The 19256-nt window shown below is 30.2% G+C and overlaps 1 protein-coding gene across 2 annotated transcripts; it reads left to right on the top strand.

Annotated features, from left to right (window-relative positions):
- The first annotated feature begins 1253 nt into the window (after positions 1-1253).
- LOC103573412 (recQ-like DNA helicase Blm) lies at positions 1254-17729 on the top strand. 2 transcript variants are annotated; one of them, XM_014442955.2, is made up of 7 exons: positions 1254-1464; positions 7394-7448; positions 7514-10279; positions 10365-10515; positions 14221-14405; positions 16923-17379; positions 17484-17593. In XM_014442955.2, the coding sequence occupies exons 1-7, from the start codon at positions 1448-1450 to the stop codon at positions 17501-17503; spliced, it is 3651 nt and encodes a 1216-aa protein (XP_014298441.1). In that variant the 5' UTR covers positions 1254-1447; the 3' UTR covers positions 17504-17593. The 2 variants fall into 2 exon arrangements, with proteins under 2 accessions (XP_014298441.1, XP_014298440.1); XM_014442954.2 differs by having other exon boundaries at positions 16923-17729.
- Positions 17730-19256: the final 1527 nt, after the last annotated feature.

Below are 19256 nucleotides of genomic sequence, written 5' to 3'. Positions count from 1 at the left end.
TTTTTGAAGTCAACTTTTAAAAGTTATCTTAATGTTACTAAGAAAATGTTAACGAAACGTAATATAAAAAATGTCAGCAAATAGTTATCATAAAATAATGTAATAAGTGATGACTATTAAGGGATAAATAAAAATTTTCATCTTAATACTGACAATTTGTTATCCGAAAATATCAACTAAATGTTGACTTTTTTACGTTACTTAAAAGATAACATTGAGTTGTTAATGTTTTGCTAACTATTTTACGTAAACATTTTGCTATATTTTAATGTTAGCTTCATTTTGACAACCGACAACTAAAATGTTGCCATTGTTGATATCATTTTATGTTACTTTTTTAATGACTTTATATCTCATTTAAGCTGACATTTTTTTGATGTTGTGTTCAACATGTCGATCATTATTCATCAAAGTGGGCTCAAAAAAATGATAAATGCCTTCGAATAACTTTTGACTATATGTAAATTATATACAATTAATCATTAAAAATAAATTTAAATATTAAAATTGTGATGTATATGAGGCATTACACACCAAATCGGACGGTTTTAAGAATTTTAATTTTTAATTTCCGTTATTTTTTGGTATTTCTTAGTACTCATCAAAGAACTCATCCTCCTAAATTTGGAGATTTTTTTGATCTTTGGTTCAAAAAATAGAAAATTTTCAAACCAACCGCTCTTTTCATGGTTTTTTGCTTATAACTTTTTGAAAAATATTTTAATAAAAAAACTCAAAGATTAAAAAAGTTTCGTTATTCCATGTACTTTTAGAAAGAAAATACAAATAATTTTTTAGAAAAATTTTTCTGCGTTATTTTTGAGTTTTAAAACTTAAAAGTCGTTTTCTGAAAATCATGCATATTTTGATTTTCCTGAAAATTTGATTTCGATATTTCTTTATTCTTAGCTACTTATCACAAGAAATTTCATGAAAATCACATGAAATTTTAACACAAGACGTACAACAACCTTATTGATTGACATACGAAATTTCAAATTTTTGGTAATATCATGCGATACGTCTCAAAACTCCTTAAAAGACGTCTTTAAGACATTTTAAAGCTATCTCTGTGCTATTTGGGTATATATAATTTTTTAATTCATTTCAAAATTCAAATTCTTAAATTTCGCGCCAAATTGACGCGCCACCACCGCGCATTACTTTTGACTGCAAACGACACATTCTGAACGTGCCCACATGTTTTGATTTCAATATATCGATACTAACTTCTTCGATTTCGATATGCACGCCGACTATTTTCGTTTATGTTTTGTCCAAAAAATAATAATAAAAAAAATATTATTTAATATTTTTTTTTTATCGTGATATTAAAAAAAAGTTAAATGTTAATAATCAGTAATTTATTGAATTCAATTATGTAGTGCCATTTTTTAATTATACTTTATTAAATTACATTTAATTACTTATATAAATTTTGATAATAATGACTAGTGTTGACAGGTTAGTTCTATTTACTCTAATTATTTTTATTATGATAATTAAATTTCTACTATAAATTAATATGACTATTTTTTTTTTATATTTATCCGTAATTAGAATATTTGAATTATTCTCATTAAAAAAATTTCCACGAATCAATTTGAGTAATGAGTTGTTATTTGTTTTGAAATAATCGGCTTTTTGATATTTATCGTTATTTACTTGAACAAAATTACAAAACTTAATTATTTGATTATCAAAAGTATATTCTATGATATATAAGTGACAATTAATAGGTTAGGAATATTTGTTATTGTTTGATAAATTAATATGACACTGAAGTTAGCCAACGTCTTATAACTTATGAATTTTTTTTCAAAACGACAAATTATAACACCTATGGTTTTTCAAATTTTCTACATGTGCATATATTTAGTTTTTGTTTTTTTGGATTGTCTTCTAACTTATGATACTGAAGTTAACGGACGTATAAAAATTAAAAAAAATGACAAATCATTAAAAAAAAAAATATTTAAAAAAATTGCACCTTTAGTTTTTAAAATTTTCTACATGTGCATTTTTTTATTTTTTTTTTTTTTTTTTTGATTGTCTGTTAACTTCGAATGACAATAAAATTAGCAGACATTTGAAAATTTTTTGATTTTTTTTTTATCAAAAATATAAAAAACATTAAAAAAAAAAATTTTGAAAAATTGCACGTATAGTTTATGAAGTTTCCGACATGTGCATTTTTTATAAATATTTTTTTTTTTTATTATTTATCTGTTAAAAAACTTTTTTTAATTTCAAACGTCTGCTAACTTTACTATCATTAACTTCAGAATCATTTCTAACTTCAGGATCATTAGTTTTTTTAGTTTCCTACACGTGCATTTTTTTTTTTTTTTGTAATTGATTTGTTGACAAAAAATCCTCATATTGTTAGTTGTCTACTAACTTCAGGATCGTAATTAATACAATCAGCAATCAATCGGTAATTTATTATTGCTTATAAATTTATTTTATTAATTTCTTGCGTATGGGAAATTACTCAATCATTGACCCCCTATCAGTATGCGGCCCTTTAATATGTTTTCTTAAGAAAATTATTTTATGACAGATAATTATGTTTATTTATCTAATTAAAAAAAATGTTTTTTTTTTTTTTTTTTTGTTTTTATTGGAACCGTTTATTTTTATTTAATTATATTATTATTTTTTTGAGAAATTTAAAGAAACTCAGTACTGTCATTTTGATGACAAATTACAAAGTATTTACATCTCTCCTATAAATAGGTCAACTCTTAGACACAATCTTAGATAAGATCTATCATAAAAGCATATTAAAGTTTAGCAGTCAAGATTTTTATGAAAAGTCTCAAAATTTATGACGTAGAAATTTGTAAAAATTGAAAGTTTTTGTCTTTCAAATGAAAAAAGTAAATACTGACAAAAAAAATCAGTCTATCAGTTGACCCTGCGGGTCAGCCTCAAAACTTCCCGCTGTTTTTGAGCTCGTCGAGCTTGAAAAAAATCGTTGTGGATACATTTTCGAGCTCTAAAAAACTGTTGTATGCCGTGGTTTCAAAAAAACCTTTTTTATCATTTATTTCTTCAATGATATCTCTTGAATGAATTAACCGATGGAGATGATTATGGTGGCAATCGAAGCGTTCTGTCAAGTCCTAAAGCTGATCAAATTTTGAAATTGAGTTCTCGGGTCGTTTTTGAGAAATTTCAAAAAAACTAAAAAGAAAATTTTTCTTTTATTTCTTTCGTTAATGATTTCTCTTGAACGAATCAACCGATTTTGATGGTTGAGGTGGCATTCGACGTGGCTTATAAAGTTTTAGAGCTGATTAGATTTTGGAATCAATCCATCAAGCAAATTGAAAGTTATCAAAAAAGAACATTTTTGAAAAAATTTATTTTTGAAATATCTCCTAATTCACTCTACCGATTAAGCTCAAATTTTCTCAGCTTATAGTATTTAACAAGCTGTGTCGAATGGCACTTTAACGATCAAAATCGGTTTATCGGTTTAAAAGTTACAGAATATTTACATAAGGACGTACATACGTACACTCGGACATCATCGTGAAATTAGTCAGAATATCTTCCTAGAACCTCAAAACTTCAAGATCTACTAGAAATTAGATTGTCGAAAATCTAACCGAAACCAATAACTTTCCGAATTTTTAAAAATTTTCAATTTTCTTAGCGGGAAATTAAAAAATTGTTTTTTATGAAACACCCTATTAAAAGTATTATTTTGCTTAAATTACTCAGGATTTCCTATAGACTTTACCAAGATTGCTACTAAAAACTAACTACGAGTTTAATCCTATAGATTTGAGATAAACAAAAAATCTGAAAAAAACTATTGATTCTGCAAGCTAACCACACAAATATTTTTTTTTCGTTCTAATAAAGTTAATAGTTACACTGCAACATTATTTTAACTATATGTCCGTTTATCGATATTTATATTAGTAACAATATTTACATATCTCAGTAATTATTTATGTTTGATTACAATCAATGAACATTTATAAATATCGTATTGTACAGTAGAATCTAATGCATAGCCAAATAGATATAAAATGAAACTGCAATAACATTTGTACGTGTCAATAAAATTTTTTTCATTATCTTCATAATTTAAATCTTTTGTAAAATTTTATAGAATAATTAAGATTATAAATAAATAATAAACGTTTTATCTAATTATCTACATAACACATTGATTTGTTTAATATTAACCCTTAACGGTCACAAAATACAAAATATCTTTTTCGTAGAGAATTTAAAGGGCTACAAAAAAGGACTCTTATAACTTTGCTGACAATTCAATATTTACAAAGATATTTCTAAAAAACCAATCACACCTCGTATATTTTGAACCCAAAATTTCTATGTCTGATTTTTTTGAATTTTAAACTCTAAATATCTTAATAAATAATCAGCTTTTAAAAAATATACAGTGTACTTTTTTTGTATAGAATTTTATGCGTTACAAAAAAAGTATTCTGCAATTTTGCCGACAATTCAATATTTACTGAGATATTTACAAAAAAATAATTACACCCAGCAATTTTAAACTGCAAATTTCTGTGTTTAATTATTTGAATTCTAAATTCCAATCATCTATTCTCAATAACTATTCATTTTTTAGAAAAAGTACAAGATACCTTTTTGTAGGAAACTTAAAGAACAACAAAAAAAGTATTCTGCAAGTTTACCGAAAGTTCACTATTTTCAAAGATATTTGCAAAAAACCAATCACACTTTTTTTGACTTCTTCAAAATTTCCCATAATAAAGAACTTTACACTTTATCAACTAAAATAAATATACGCGTAAAAAAAATTCTTCTAAAATTTACGATTGTAACATCGTAATCGTGGACTATACTTTCATTAGCAACAATTATCAAGTGTCTTATTTTAGAATTTACTATGTAGGTTACATTTTTTACTATTTAACATCGTAGCTTTAACAAAGACTTTTAAGGTTAAAAATTATTTCAAAAGTTATAATGTTAACATCGCAAAAAGAGTAAAATAAAAATTACGCTTCAAAAACTATATTCACTCCTATATTTATTTTTTTATTTACTTTTGAATAAAATAGATATCACAGTGCTGCCTATGTTATAATACGATGTAAGTTATAAAAATTACAAAGTAACATCGTAATTTTTAAATAGTAACTGTGTCCATCGTAAGAGGCGTTCTCGTGACTTATGACTCTTTATTTATATCGTTTATATGGATCTTAAAAACTACCTAGACTCGTGAGCCCATCTGTGGCTGAGTAGTCTAAGTAGTCGGTCAATTCACACTCGAAAGGTTCGTATTCGAATGCAACACTCGAGCGATTATTATTTTATATTTTTATTTAAAATTTCTGTTACTTCAAATTTTACGATGTTCCCATCGTAATTTATACTAAAGACTGTGTTATTTCTCTGAAGTATTGTTTCTTAATAGTATATTAACGCATTGAGTGAAAGGTGCTTTCGACAACGAGTGTGATTGGTTCACGAGCCGTTAGGCGAGTGTTGCCAATACACGAGTGTCGAAAACTCCTCCTACTCAATCCGTTCCAATAGTTTTTGCATTGAATGGTAAGAAAGAATGTATTCTATTGGTAAAAAAGGACACTACATTAAATTTAATCTTTTAATTAACCTAAAATAATATTCAACATTATTAATATAAAATAAATTACTGTCTTATTTCTGATGCGAAAGATTGTTAATTAGTAGTAGTAGTTTATTTATTGGCTTAAACTGTGTAGTTTATTTGGCCGTTAGTGGATTTTGCTTGTTTGGCGGGAGTTTTTTAATGTTCAGTCCAGAGCTGTTGATGAAGTTATATAAAATATAAGCGTGTTGAGCTGTTGGCTTGTTCAGAATGTTGCTGATGTCCATCGGGGGATTAAATTTTAGTTTTTTTAGGATTTTTATAAGAGTTGGTCGATGTTTGTCATAGAGTGGGCAGTGCCAGAAGGTGCGGTTAAGATCTTGTGTTGGGTATCCACAGTTGCAGGCTGGTTAGTCGCTAAGATTCTTCCTATATGTGCTATGGTTCAAGCTGTAATGATTAAGCCTCATGCGGCAGAATGTTGTTATCACTGGTGTGGGTAGGCTTAGCTTGCGAAACCATGGCTTGGCGAAGCCTTTGTAGTAATATCTGAAGTATTGTTGGCCCTTATTTCTGCTGGTGTACCGGAGTAGTTTGTCTGTAAAAACTTTGATTTGGGAAGAAGATATTGATATTAAGTCTGTGTATGGTAATTTAATATTATAGTATCTATTTGCAGTAGTACCGATTTTTGCCAAATTGTCAGCAATTTCATTACATTGTATGCCTACATGGCTGGGGATCCACATTAGCTGGATACTTGAGTTACTTTCTGAGGCCGTCATTAGTTTCTGTGTTGTGAATTGTATCAAGTAGCTTTTAGGATTGTCCATGTTACGATTTTTTATTGCTTGTAGGATACTCAAGGAGTCAGTAAAAATTACTGCTTTAGTTATTTTATTATTTATGATATGCTCAATGGCCTTAATAATAGCCGAACATTCAGCAGTGAAGATGGAAGCTTGGCTTGGAACAGACATCGAGTACTCGAGGCTGAGCTGCGGGCTGTAGATACCGATTCCTGTATTTTGGTCTTCAGTGGTCTTAGAGCCGCTCGTGAAAAAATGAGTAGAATCTTTGAAGTTGAGTTCTAAAAACTTCAAAAGATTGTTAAATAATAATAGTAACAATTAAACATGATTTAATTGATTTGAATAATAATTAAATATTCTTTTTATTATTTTCAAAATGTTGATACTCAGCAGAAAATAACTAAGAAGATTTACTATAGTTTTAGACTTTCACTTGTCCTAACTCGAGACGGCTGTTGATTGGATTTTCTGGTGGATCGCTCAATGACTAATAAATAGTATATCTTTATACTTGTAAAAAATGTACGTTTGTCATATTTTTCACGAACAATGTGGACATTCTTCGAGATATTTATTCTTTGTAGTATCATTTTTAATCAATCAGAGACGTGCTTTCTTACCATGAGTTACAAAAATGGTATTTCCAATGCTACATCATAAAAATTATGATTTTAAAGGTATAGTCCACCACTGCAATAATCAATAAGAAAAATCACGATAATAGCATCGTAAATTTAACTGGAATTTTTTTCGCGTGTACTTTTTAGAAAATTCAATCTTACCATCGTTTCTATATCAAAGTCTATTTATTACCCAATAATTCACCACATAATTTAATTAAAAATATTAAAAATCCGTTCTACAGCTGATCCAAAACATTTAAGTTCTATAGATCTCTTGTCTCCATTATAATTCATATTGGAAGTGACCGTTTAGTGTTAATATAATATATTAATCAAAATAATAAACTTAATTTGAATTGTATTAACAGTTTTTCAGAAAAAGAAAATGAGTTTGTAACAAAAACTGATTCCGTACTAACAATTGTAAGTTAATAATTAAAAATTTAGCTTAAAATTATACACCTATTAATTAAATAAATAAATTACAGAGCAGTGACAGTTCATTTACTGATTCACCAATAAAAAAAAGATCAAAACGACAAAATGGTCAAATACCCAAAAAATCTCGTGTGATTGCTCTTGACACTGATAGTGAAGATGATTTTGAGCCCTCAAAGCCTTTGAAAACTATCTCTCAACAATCAGTGAAACCCTTATCAAAAAATATCTTCAATAACATGAATAATGAAAAGAGAAAATTTAGCCCTAAAAAACCATCGTCATTAACGCGACCCAAAACTGGATCACAATCATCACCAGTAAGTCCAACTAGTCCTGCTCGACCCGCATGGCGAGGTCCTGATTACAAGTTGAATTTAAGTCCATTGGGTGTAAATGAAGACATGAAAACATGGATCAAGACAATGGAAAGAGCAGACGTGATGTCACAATCACCTAAACTGGAATTTGAACTCCATCTTCATCTTAATCAGCTCAACAATCATTACATAGAAATTCAAGAAAAATTACTTTCAGTTTATGATAGAATACCGTTAGAAATTCTTGAAAAGTTTCCACAATTTGATAGCAGTATTTTCAGTAATATCAAGTCATTACGCCAGCATGTGAGAGCTAAAAGACTGTTGACTGAAAAAAAATTACGTAACGCTTCTAGTCCGTCGACTTCTGGAGGCACAAACTCTCCAGCAAGTAAAAATTTTCAGGCACGTCAACCAGTAAAAGCAACAAATTCATCACCAGTTATTGAGAAAACTAATAATGACATGGATGATAGCCTGGAAGAGGTTCCAGCTAAAAAACTAGCTCTGGATCTGGACAGTAGCCTGGAAAAAGCACCAGTGGAATCGGCATCTAGGTTTCAAGTAAAGCGTCCAGTGAAAGCAATTTTATCATCTGAGTTTAATGGTCATCGACCGGAAGCACCAGCGTCTCCAGTTTCGACATCTGCTGTAGTAAAATCATTTAGACCAGCTCCTAAATCAACTTTCATAGACTTTAACGATTCAGCAGACACCGTGGACGATACTCCAGTGAAACCAGTATCCAAGTTCCAAGTCAAGAGACCAGTGAAAGCAGTTTTAACCTCAGAAATAAATAACCAAGTACTTGAACCACCGTCATCTCCAATAACACATCACACAAAATCTGCTAGTCAACAATCAGCTTCAGATACAAACTATCCAAAAGTCCCTAGCCAATCAACATCATACGTAGCATCCAAACCATCGAAGTCAGTCTACGTGGACTTCAGTGATCCAGAAGATCTAGAAGTAACAAATGATCTAGGTCCAGCTCCCAGATCTCCTGTATCTGAAGTATTCGATCTATCGAATTTCGATGAAGATAGTTTTGAAGCTCAACCACTCAGTAATCGTTCAATAACCCAAGACTTGAAGGCACTTCCTGAAGTCGGTTTCCAGAATGATGAATCATCATTTCGCAGTAATTTCAAAGCCATGTTCGAAGCACCTCCACCTCCAACAGGAAAATTCATGGGTGACATTCAAAACGCTGGACTAACTGGTGAATTTGATCGTGACTATCCGCATACTCAAGAGCTTAAACGTCTATTCCGGTCTAAATTTGGATTGTTTAGTTTCCGTCCAAATCAATTACAAGTCATGAATGCGGCATTAACTGGCCATGATTGCTTTGTGCTGATGCCAACAGGTGGTGGTAAATCACTTTGTTATCAATTACCAGCTCTTTTATCGCCCGCAGTAACAATTGTTGTTTCCCCTCTTAAAAGTCTCGTACTAGACCAGGTTCATAAACTTAATTCACTTGATATTAAATCATCTCATTTGTTAGGTGACGTATCAGATTCTGAAGCAAATGCAGTCTACCGAGATTTGAATCGTGATTTACCAACGATAAAACTTTTATACGTTACTCCGGAAAAATTATCATCAAGTAGTAAACTTTTGGATGTTTTAAAACGAATGTATGAAAAAGGTTTATTAGCGCGTTTTGTGATTGATGAAGCTCATTGTGTCTCTCAATGGGGTCATGATTTCCGTCCTGATTATCGTAAGTTAAGTTTTTTACGCAAATCATTTCCCCAAGTTGGAATGATGGCATTAACTGCCACCGCAACGCCTACAGTCAGAACAGACATTTCAATAAGATTGAGTTTAAAGAATCCAAAGTATTTCTTCACAAGTTTCAATCGTCCCAATCTTAAGTACACGGTAATTGAAAAAAAAGGACGTAACTGTTACGCGGAGGTCGCAGCTTTAATTAAAGAAAAGTATCCACGCGAATGCGGTATTGTTTATTGCTTTTCTCGCAAAGATTGCGAGGATTATGCAGATCATTTGAGGATGAATGGGATCAGAGCGGGGAGTTATCATGCTGGGTTATCAGATAAGCAGAGAACGGAAGCGCAAATGAAGTGGATAAGAGAAGAGACTAAAGTTGTTTGTGCGACAATTGCTTTCGGAATGGGAATTGACAAAGCGAATGTACGTTTTGTATTTCATGCGACTATTCCTAAGAGTATTGAAGGTTATTATCAAGAAAGTGGACGTGCTGGAAGAGATCAAGAAAATGCAGACTGCATTTTATTTTATAATTATTCAGATACTATTAAAATTAAGACTATGATTACGGCTGATCAGAGTTCCAGAGACGCTAATCAAAATAATATGGATAATTTAGCCAAAATGATATCGTTTTGTGAAAACAAAACTGATTGTCGAAGAGTTTTGCAGCTGAGATATTTTGGGGAAATTTTTGATCAGAAATATTGTATTAAGAATCAAGCTACTACTTGTGATAATTGTCGTAATAAGGTAAATTGAAAAGTTTTTTCTGATGTATTAAGTGTTTAATTTAATGAAAATGGTATTTTTTTTTTTTTTTTTTTTTTTTTTCTAGGAAAATTTCACTATGACGGATATGACGGAAGATGCGAAAGATATCGTCCGTGCGGTAAGGGATATTATTCAGTCGCGAAAATGTAATTTGACTTTGATTTATTTGATGGAAGTTCTCAAAGGATGTGATTTGAAAAAAATTCGAGACTCAGGTAATTATTATTCTTATAATTATTTATTAATATACATAATACTTCATTCGTTTGTAACCGGGCTCGATTATTCGCGATAAATCTTCTATCAACACTCAGAGAATTTACGGTATTTTTTACGTAATAAATAAATAAAAAAATTACTATAGTTATACCCTAGCGAATTCGGTCATACTTAAAAAATACTGAAAATATCCACTGAATTTTAGCCCAGTTTCGGTCATTTTTCAGTAATATACCCAAAAACAACCCAAATTATGTCTCAATAATGCCTCTATTTTGGGTATGTTTGTGAACATTATAGACCTAAAAAGTACTCTAATTTTTTTTCTTAATTGTTAAATTTAGCAGAGTCAAATTTTAATCTATTAACCAATAAAATCAATTTATCAATAAAAGTAAGAAATTGATAGGAGAGAAATAAAATACATGTTTATTCAAATTTCGAAATTTTTAATAAATTATAAATTCGTTATTTTATTAAATTTTTTTTAGAACAATAAAATGAAAAAGTTTTTGATTTTATTCATAAAAAACATAAAAATAATTTCCACTTATTTTTAAATAAATTTCGCTCATTGCTGCCGGTTGGGAAATATTACAGACTTCTCGTTTAGTTTTTTTCGAGCAAATCGATCGTTTTCAATAAAATTTGTGACCTATTGATAGATATTATGTTTAGGGTTATGTTTCTTCATATACTTTAAAAATCTTGTTCTTTGTAGAGCCTATTCACTTCCATTATTTTTTATTAGTCGACACAATTATTTATAACTTACACTAACAGCGCCAGTAAAACAATTGAGTATATAAAGTTTTTATTGTATGTAATTAAATCTTTCCACTCTCAAAAATGTGAGTGCATGAGCTGTCTTTAGAGAAATACATAATATTGTATATGTATAGTTGGTACAACAGTATTCAAGCTGAACAGTAAAATGATATTCCATTTATAAACGCCATCTATACTATAATTGACAAATAATGATTTTTTTCAGTATAGTTTGGGTATGAAAAGTTCACAAAGATACCCAACATTTACGTTAATTTCGATATTATTTCGGTATGATTAGGCCATTATTCGTAAAACGTACCCAAATGATAACAAATGTATACTATGTCCAAAACACACTCAAAATATACCCAAAATTTCGGTATGATTGAATTCTCTAAGGTAGTAGCATAAGGAGAATATAGAATTACGATGAAGCTTACCGATAGCATGGTAATTTATAAAACACATCGAACAGAATTTACAATGTGCATTGTAATTCTGACGAAGCAACTGATTAAATTTTATTTTAGAAATTTTTACTTGCTGCATCATAATTGATTATGCTAAATTATAATATTTTGTAAAACATTCGTAAAATATAAAAGAAAATCAAAAGATTAAAAAATATTGTGATTGAAAGAAAGCTCGAAAAAACGTTAGGCGCAGTCATTAGCTCAACATGCATTCAATTACTCAGTACTCTATCAAAAAAATCCATATGGGAATTCAGTCTAGATTCCTATGTAGCTTCACACATGGCGTTTTCAGATGGATCAACAGTCGACAGACATAAAAATCGAGATACCCCTGATTCTATAGAAATTATTTATATAGAAACCTAGATCTCAATATGAATTTCTCACAAACAAATCCTTCATGTATTCAAGTTCCTATATAAGAATCCAGGTACCTATTGTTTTCTACGTAGGATCACTATATGGGAATCCAGATATTCACAGTTTCATATGTAGGTTTCTTACATGAGAATCCAGGTATCTACAGTTTCCTATGTGGATTTGAAATCAACATTTGGTTGAATAGTAAGGGTCAATAAGTAGATCTTTTATTTGGACAAGAATTGTAGCGATAAATTTCAAGGGTCATAAAAAGTTTTTTTCCAAGTAAATAGAAATCGCTTTTCTATTTTTATCAATTATAAATTACATCAGAAATAAATGATTAAATTCTAATCTTAGCGATTAATTTCTTAGTTGTTTTGTAATTTCTATTGTAGTACACATCTTTATAAAATGTTCATATTTTAAATGGCCAGAAACTGGGCCTTGTTCTTGACAATACGATTAAAAAATAAAACATTTCGATTTAATTGCATGTAAAATCAATGAATTTTTTCATTTCTAACCAAAGAATAGCTTATTCATGGTGGCTACATTTCGAAAAACCTGGAAATGTTTGAGAGTTATAAATATACTGGAAAACTCAGAGAAAAGTCTGAGAATTTCGTTACAAAGCTGGAAAAATTTTTACTTTATTTTTTGTTTGATTTAAAAAATCCGATAGAGTTTTTATTCTGTCAAAAGGGTTCAAAAAGTGGCGTGGCGCGAATATGATTGTAATACCGTCTTGAAAAAAATTAGTAGAAATTGATTCCAATCACGAAAAAATGAAGAAGTTAGAATTGAAAAGGCTGTTAGAAAAAAAGTTTTAGTTGAAACCAATCGTCAGGATCTTCAAGATATTAACATGCATATTGACAAGTAAGAAAACCAAAAACATTAAAAGTATACATAAGTATTGAATTAATAAATTTCACTATATTTATTATTCACGTACTTTATTAACATTCTATTGCACGCCTCAGACGCAACAGCGGGAGAGGTTGTGCTCTATAATCGACTTGTCGGGAAAACCGGATTTTCCTAGCTTTAATGATTTCTAGTGGTTTTATAAATTACCTCTATGGAAAAAAAGTATACCAATGTCTTGAGAAAATTCTAAAGAATAAATTGGATTTAATTAAAAATTTTATTTAGCTACACTATAATAAGAAAAAAATTATTTAAAATAAGACTAGTTGGACGTCAATTGGGATGTCGGTGTGTGAGCAAGATATCTCTCGAAAAACTCAGTTAATCAGTCCAATTTTTTTTTCAATAGCTTCAAATTTTACTAGAATAGAAGCCTTTTAAATATCACTACTGTAGTCTTTCTCGTTAATTTATTATCAATTAGAAACTGAGAACTGATTATGTTTACTTATGCTTCATCCGCCATTTTTCCCCCCACAAATATAAGTAGGCATGAAGATTTATTACTAATATCATTATAAGATATGATTATCATCAAACTTTGCTGATATAATAATGCTCCACTTTACCATCAGATAATTTTTTGTTTTATTATGTCGCGAGAAATCGACTTGCCAACTGGTATCCAATTAACTAAATTATAAAGAAATAACGAATGTTTAGATGTTTGACAAAAAATTTTGTAATAAAAAAAAAATTAATAATTTATTTTATTGTAATATGAGCATTCGAGGTGTGCACTTTTAGATTTTCCAAATTTTAAAACATTCTTATTTATGAAATTTATTTCGTGAAAATGAAAAATTTATTGATATTTTATTATAAAGTAAATTATATGAAAATATAGATTTAAAATCAAGTAAAAAAAATTATTCATTTAATAAATAAAAATAACCTATGAACATTGACAAATAATAAAATAAAGTTTCATTTAATGACAATGATTGATTATTTATTGAACTGACTTATACCATTTTATTTTGACATATTTTATTATTACATATGGTCAGGAAGTTTTTGAGATATTTGACTAGAATACCTGGAAAGTCAGGGAGTGTCAGTTTTACAAATCTGTGGTCACCATATTATTATGCTTTCTTTATTTTTTCATAAGTTTTATATTTTGTCACTAAAATACATGTTGAATTCTAATAATTCCAGGTATGAACCGTGACGTGTTATTTGGTAAATTCAAATCATGGAACAAAAGCGACATCGATCGCTTCCTCCACCAATTGGTCTTTGAAAATTATTTATCTGAAGATCTACAAAATATCAAGGAAATTGTAGTAGCTTATGTAAAACTTGGTGAACGTGCCAAGGCTTTAATGACTACAGATGTTAAGGTACTTATTATTATTTAAATATATTTCCTAATTTAAAATCCTATTTAGAAAATAAAAAATATCTGTTAGTTTAAATGTGGCAAAAAATCACGACGGATTGCTAATTCCTTAGAATTAATACCGTGGCGCCCAGGTTCTAATTCAAGCGTAGTCTCGTTCAAATTTTATCCTAAAGTTTATGTTGTGGTCTTTCAGACTCTCAATAGTAATCAGAGTTAAGTAAATCTGTTGTAATACTTGGCTAAGATTCTTGGACAAGACCCATTAGAGCAGATTTTGCTGCTAAATTGCTTAAAATACTTACAGATGGCTCTATTACTTCGTGAGTCGTGTATTGAGCATTAGTATAGTAAATCTAGTGGCGCCCACTTCATGTTCGATTTAACTTTATCGAGCGATAATATTAATAATTCGAAGCGTTTTAAATTTTAATGGCTATTGGACTTGCTATTGGTACTGAATTCGAACGTCAAGCAATTTAAAAAAAAAATCCGGTATCTTAAGCAATCGTACCTCCTTATCGAAAAAATTCACGTGGAAATTCAGCATAGATTCTCATTTAGCGTTTTCGGATGAATTTTCAAGTTGTTTCCATTAGGAATCTAGCATAGATTCTTACGTGGATTCCTATGGGAATCTTGTTTAGATGCATTTATGGATTATTGCAATGATTTTCTATGGGCAATCAAACAATGTGAAAATCCATACGGGAACCTATATTAAGTTCTTATGTGGATGTATAATTGATTTACCATGTACATAAAATTTTACATAGAAACCCGGATGTCTCGATTCCTACATTGATTTCTACTATAGGAATCCAGATATCTAAGTTCTTATGTGTATTGCTCGTACAGAAATCCAGGGGCCTACAGTTTTCCATATGGATTTTCTATATGGGAACCCAGGTATCCATAGTTTTCTATTGGCAGGAAGTGCGACGAAAACGACATCTAATGGTTACAAAAAATCATGCTCGATAGTTGTAAGAGATATATAAAATCAGTGTAAAAAATAAAAATTCGTTATGAAATCAAAATATAAAAATTGATATAATGATATAAATAAAAAAGTGCAATTGTATTTTTGTCGCAAAAAATTAAATTAAATATATTTCGATAAAGAAAATAAATATAAAAAATTTTAATAAATATCAAATACTATTATTTTAGAATAGAATAAGGTTGAGTGGTAAAATCAAAACCAATAATACATGACAGCTACAATAATAAAAGTTGAAAATAGTAGAATATTAATTTGAGTTTTTTAACAAAATTGAAGTACAGTTGACTCTCTCTATGTGGCCACTCTGAAAATGTCCGTTCACTTAATTTCAATGTTTAATCGGTCTCCTACCGATGGACAGTCATTAACTTTATAATACCCTCTGTATATGTCTGCAACAATTATTTTGACTCGCTCTCTTCAAGTATCCGTACATTAATTTAATTAATTCATATATAATTATAACAAAATTAAAGAAATTTATAGCACTTAATTGTATGTCTATGCGGTAGAGTAATCAAATTTCAAACAAAAACGTCAATTTTTAGAAACAAATCAAAGTTTGAGCTTCAATATCTCTTAAATTGCTAGATTTACGAAAAAAACATAAGAGACCTTTTTTGACAATTTTCAAATTTCCTACAAAAATTAGTATTAGTTATAGCTGTACGCTTATTTTTCAGCAAGTTATAAAATTTTTCTCATAGCACAAATATTTTATATTTAATTTTCACATGTTTATTTTCAACGAGAGCATGATTCAACGAAATTATGTCCACAGCAAGCGCTGCGATCAATTCAGTTATCCCTACCATTAACTAGGCTCCCTGCCAATATGGATTTCTAACATGGAAACCCAGATATCCAAAATCCTTTAGAGATTTCTGAGAAGAGAAATTCATGTATTCATAGTTTTCTAGATAGATTTCTATCATTAAAATCCTATTAGTCAAGTTCCTATGGAGTTCCAGGTATTAGTAGTTTTCCATGTACATTTCCCGTATGGAAATCCAAGTACTCATACTTTTCTACATGGATTTCTATATAAATCGATTTTCCTATGTCGATCTCCATGGATCCTTATGTAAATCTATATTTTCCTCCATTGATTTCTGTTGATTCCTATACGATCCTACGCATATTATTTTGATTGAGCCAACATTCTCATTGTAAATATCTTGCTTTAAAATTACTGCACTGGTTTTACTATTCCCATAAGTTTTTAATAAGAGTCCTAAGTAAGACTCAATAAATTTGAAGAAAATATGATTTCGAAACACATCTTGTTTAAATTTTATTAGGATCTCCCGTAAGAAACTTGCCGAAGGACTTTCGATGCGTCACACTTGAGACAATTCTACTAAAATCTTGATATGTTCTCCATAACTATCTCTCGACTAGTCTTTGTCATCTGAATTCAGTCAAAATTTTCAATCTCCGTGATTTTGTGCCATACGATAATGTGTTCTGCTAAATAAAATTATGATTTCTAACAATAAAAAAAATTTTTAGGTAATGTTCCCAACAAGATCATCAACAAACAACCGGTTAACAGTAACAGTAGCTTCGACAGTCAAATCAGATAATAAAGCTCTGAAAGAGCTTCAAGATCGTTGCTACGCCGAGTTAATGCGCGACATTACTGGCATAGCAGAAGCACTTGATATTCCACCAGCAAGTATTATGAGCAATATCGCAGTGCGTGCGATGAGTCAGCAATTGCCAGCAACTAAAGAAGAAATGCTCAAGATACCCCATGTTACTGAAGCTAATTTCAATAAATACGGCAAAGTTTTGCTACAAATAACAGAGCGATTTGCTGCTGAAAAAGTTGCTATGGAAATGGAAGCAAAAGAAATGGAAGAAGAAGCTAAGCGTGCTAATGATCTGGATGATGATTGGCTTGAAACAGGATCTACTGGTGGATCCACTAGTGGCTCATACAAATCAAGGGGATTTCGAGGTCGTGGTAAGAAACGTTACGGTACTAGTAAAAAAAGTAGCAATCCAAAACGTACTAAATTATCTGGGTCATCTGCTTCTGGTTCATCAACTTCTTACAATCAATCAAAGGCCGTTGGAGGAACGGCTAGCAGTTCACGTGGACGTGGACAAGGTCAAGGACGTGGGCGGGGATATGGTCAAGGACGTAATTTGGGTCTTGTTGATTTCACCCAAAAAAAAGAATTTATAGCTGATCCACTGCGATATTCTGCCGTAGGACTTTAAATATAAATTTACTAAATATAGAGTATTAAACTTGAAATATTAATTATTAAGTTATTGAGATAAATAAAGTTTTTTATTATTAATTTACTTTTAATCATTTGTAATATTTACAGTAGACGTGAGTCATCTATTTGAGGGGGATAGTCACTGTGACGGCCGAAAAAATAAGTGATTTTCTGGAATTTTTTTGACCAGGATAATTAAGAAATATGGAGATCGCGGTTTTTTGTATTTTATTAGAGGGGGGGGGGTAAGGTTAATTCGTACAAAAAAAGACATCTTTTTGAGAATTCATTGTAACGATACAGTTAAAGTCGCTTTATTCGAACCAATGGTACATTAAAGTATGGTGTTCGAAGAATATTTTGTGAAATTTTCCCGAAGAAATATTGAAAAATACGGCAATGGCATGAATTACTTGGACGTGCCTCAGAAAAAAGTAGGATCGTGGTCCCCCTCATAACTTTGTGCTGGATCATCTGAATTCGAGGGTTCAAAGTGTTTTCATTAAATAATAGTTTTCCCCAGGCAACGCTGGGAGGGTCTTTCCAAATTTGAATTTTTCACTTTTTCGGAACACTTAAGGAAAAAAACACGATTTTTTAGCGAAAAAATTGACTTTTGTTATTAAAAAATACGAATTATTAATAAATTTTAAAAAAGTTCTCCAGCATTACTTCGTAAGTTATGTACAGAAATAGTGTTCAAAATTTCAAAAGGATCGGTGCAGTAGTTTCTAAGTTATGATGGCCACCGGACTTTGAAAACGTGAGTTATGGGAAAAACGCTTTAAAATTTTGAACACTAAAAATTCTGGTATAAAACATCTATAAGCGAATTTTATCGGATTACCTAACATTGACAAAATTTGCAGTACAGGTATAAACACGTTTCCATTTACGTTGAAATTTCTGTAAGTAAAACTGGCAGGTTACATTAAGTATTGTATAGCGAATGAAATATCTGCCACTTAACAAGCGGTTGGGTCGGGTAGGTGTAAAAACCGACAGGAATAAAAATACTGACAACTTCGTCAATTTTGCTCCGATCGACTTGAAATTTAAAAAAAATTCAATATCTTACTCTCTCCCCCCCTCCCCCCCCCCTCAAATGTATATTCAATATCATTTTTAGAAAAATATTAAATAATGACAAAGTTATCAGTATTGTTGCTATAGAGTCTTAAAACAATCTCCTCTTTATGGTAGCTTCAATTTTTCGAAAACGGGTTATCTGGAGAAAAAATTTGAACATCGTCTTACCTTACGGACCAGGACTAAATCTTCCCACTATTTTCAAGTTCTTCAGCTTGAAAATACAATTGTTGATAAATTTTTGATCTCTTCAAGCTCGAAAATAGTGATGTTGCACCTTGAGCTTGTAGAACTCGAAATGTACTGTCAATAGTATTTCCGATCTTAAGAGCTCAAAAATAGCGAGAAGTTTTAGGGCTGGACTAGCAGGGTCAGGCGGTTTTGCACATTTTTTTTTCTTGCAGATCGTAAACTAATAAAAGTACGCTGAAAATGTTGGGGAGAATCTTGTAGGGAATTTCATTCTCAAAAAAAGTCCTTTGAGTCAAAACGCTAAAGTCCATAGTTGCCGAGTTACAGGCAT

Source organism: Microplitis demolitor, chromosome 9, assembly GCF_026212275.2.
Source record: "Microplitis demolitor isolate Queensland-Clemson2020A chromosome 9, iyMicDemo2.1a, whole genome shotgun sequence".
NCBI classification, from domain to species: Eukaryota; Metazoa; Arthropoda; class Insecta; order Hymenoptera; family Braconidae; genus Microplitis; species Microplitis demolitor.
The sequence above is the reverse complement of the archived record's forward strand: the minus strand, read 5'-3'. Positions and strand labels throughout refer to the sequence as shown.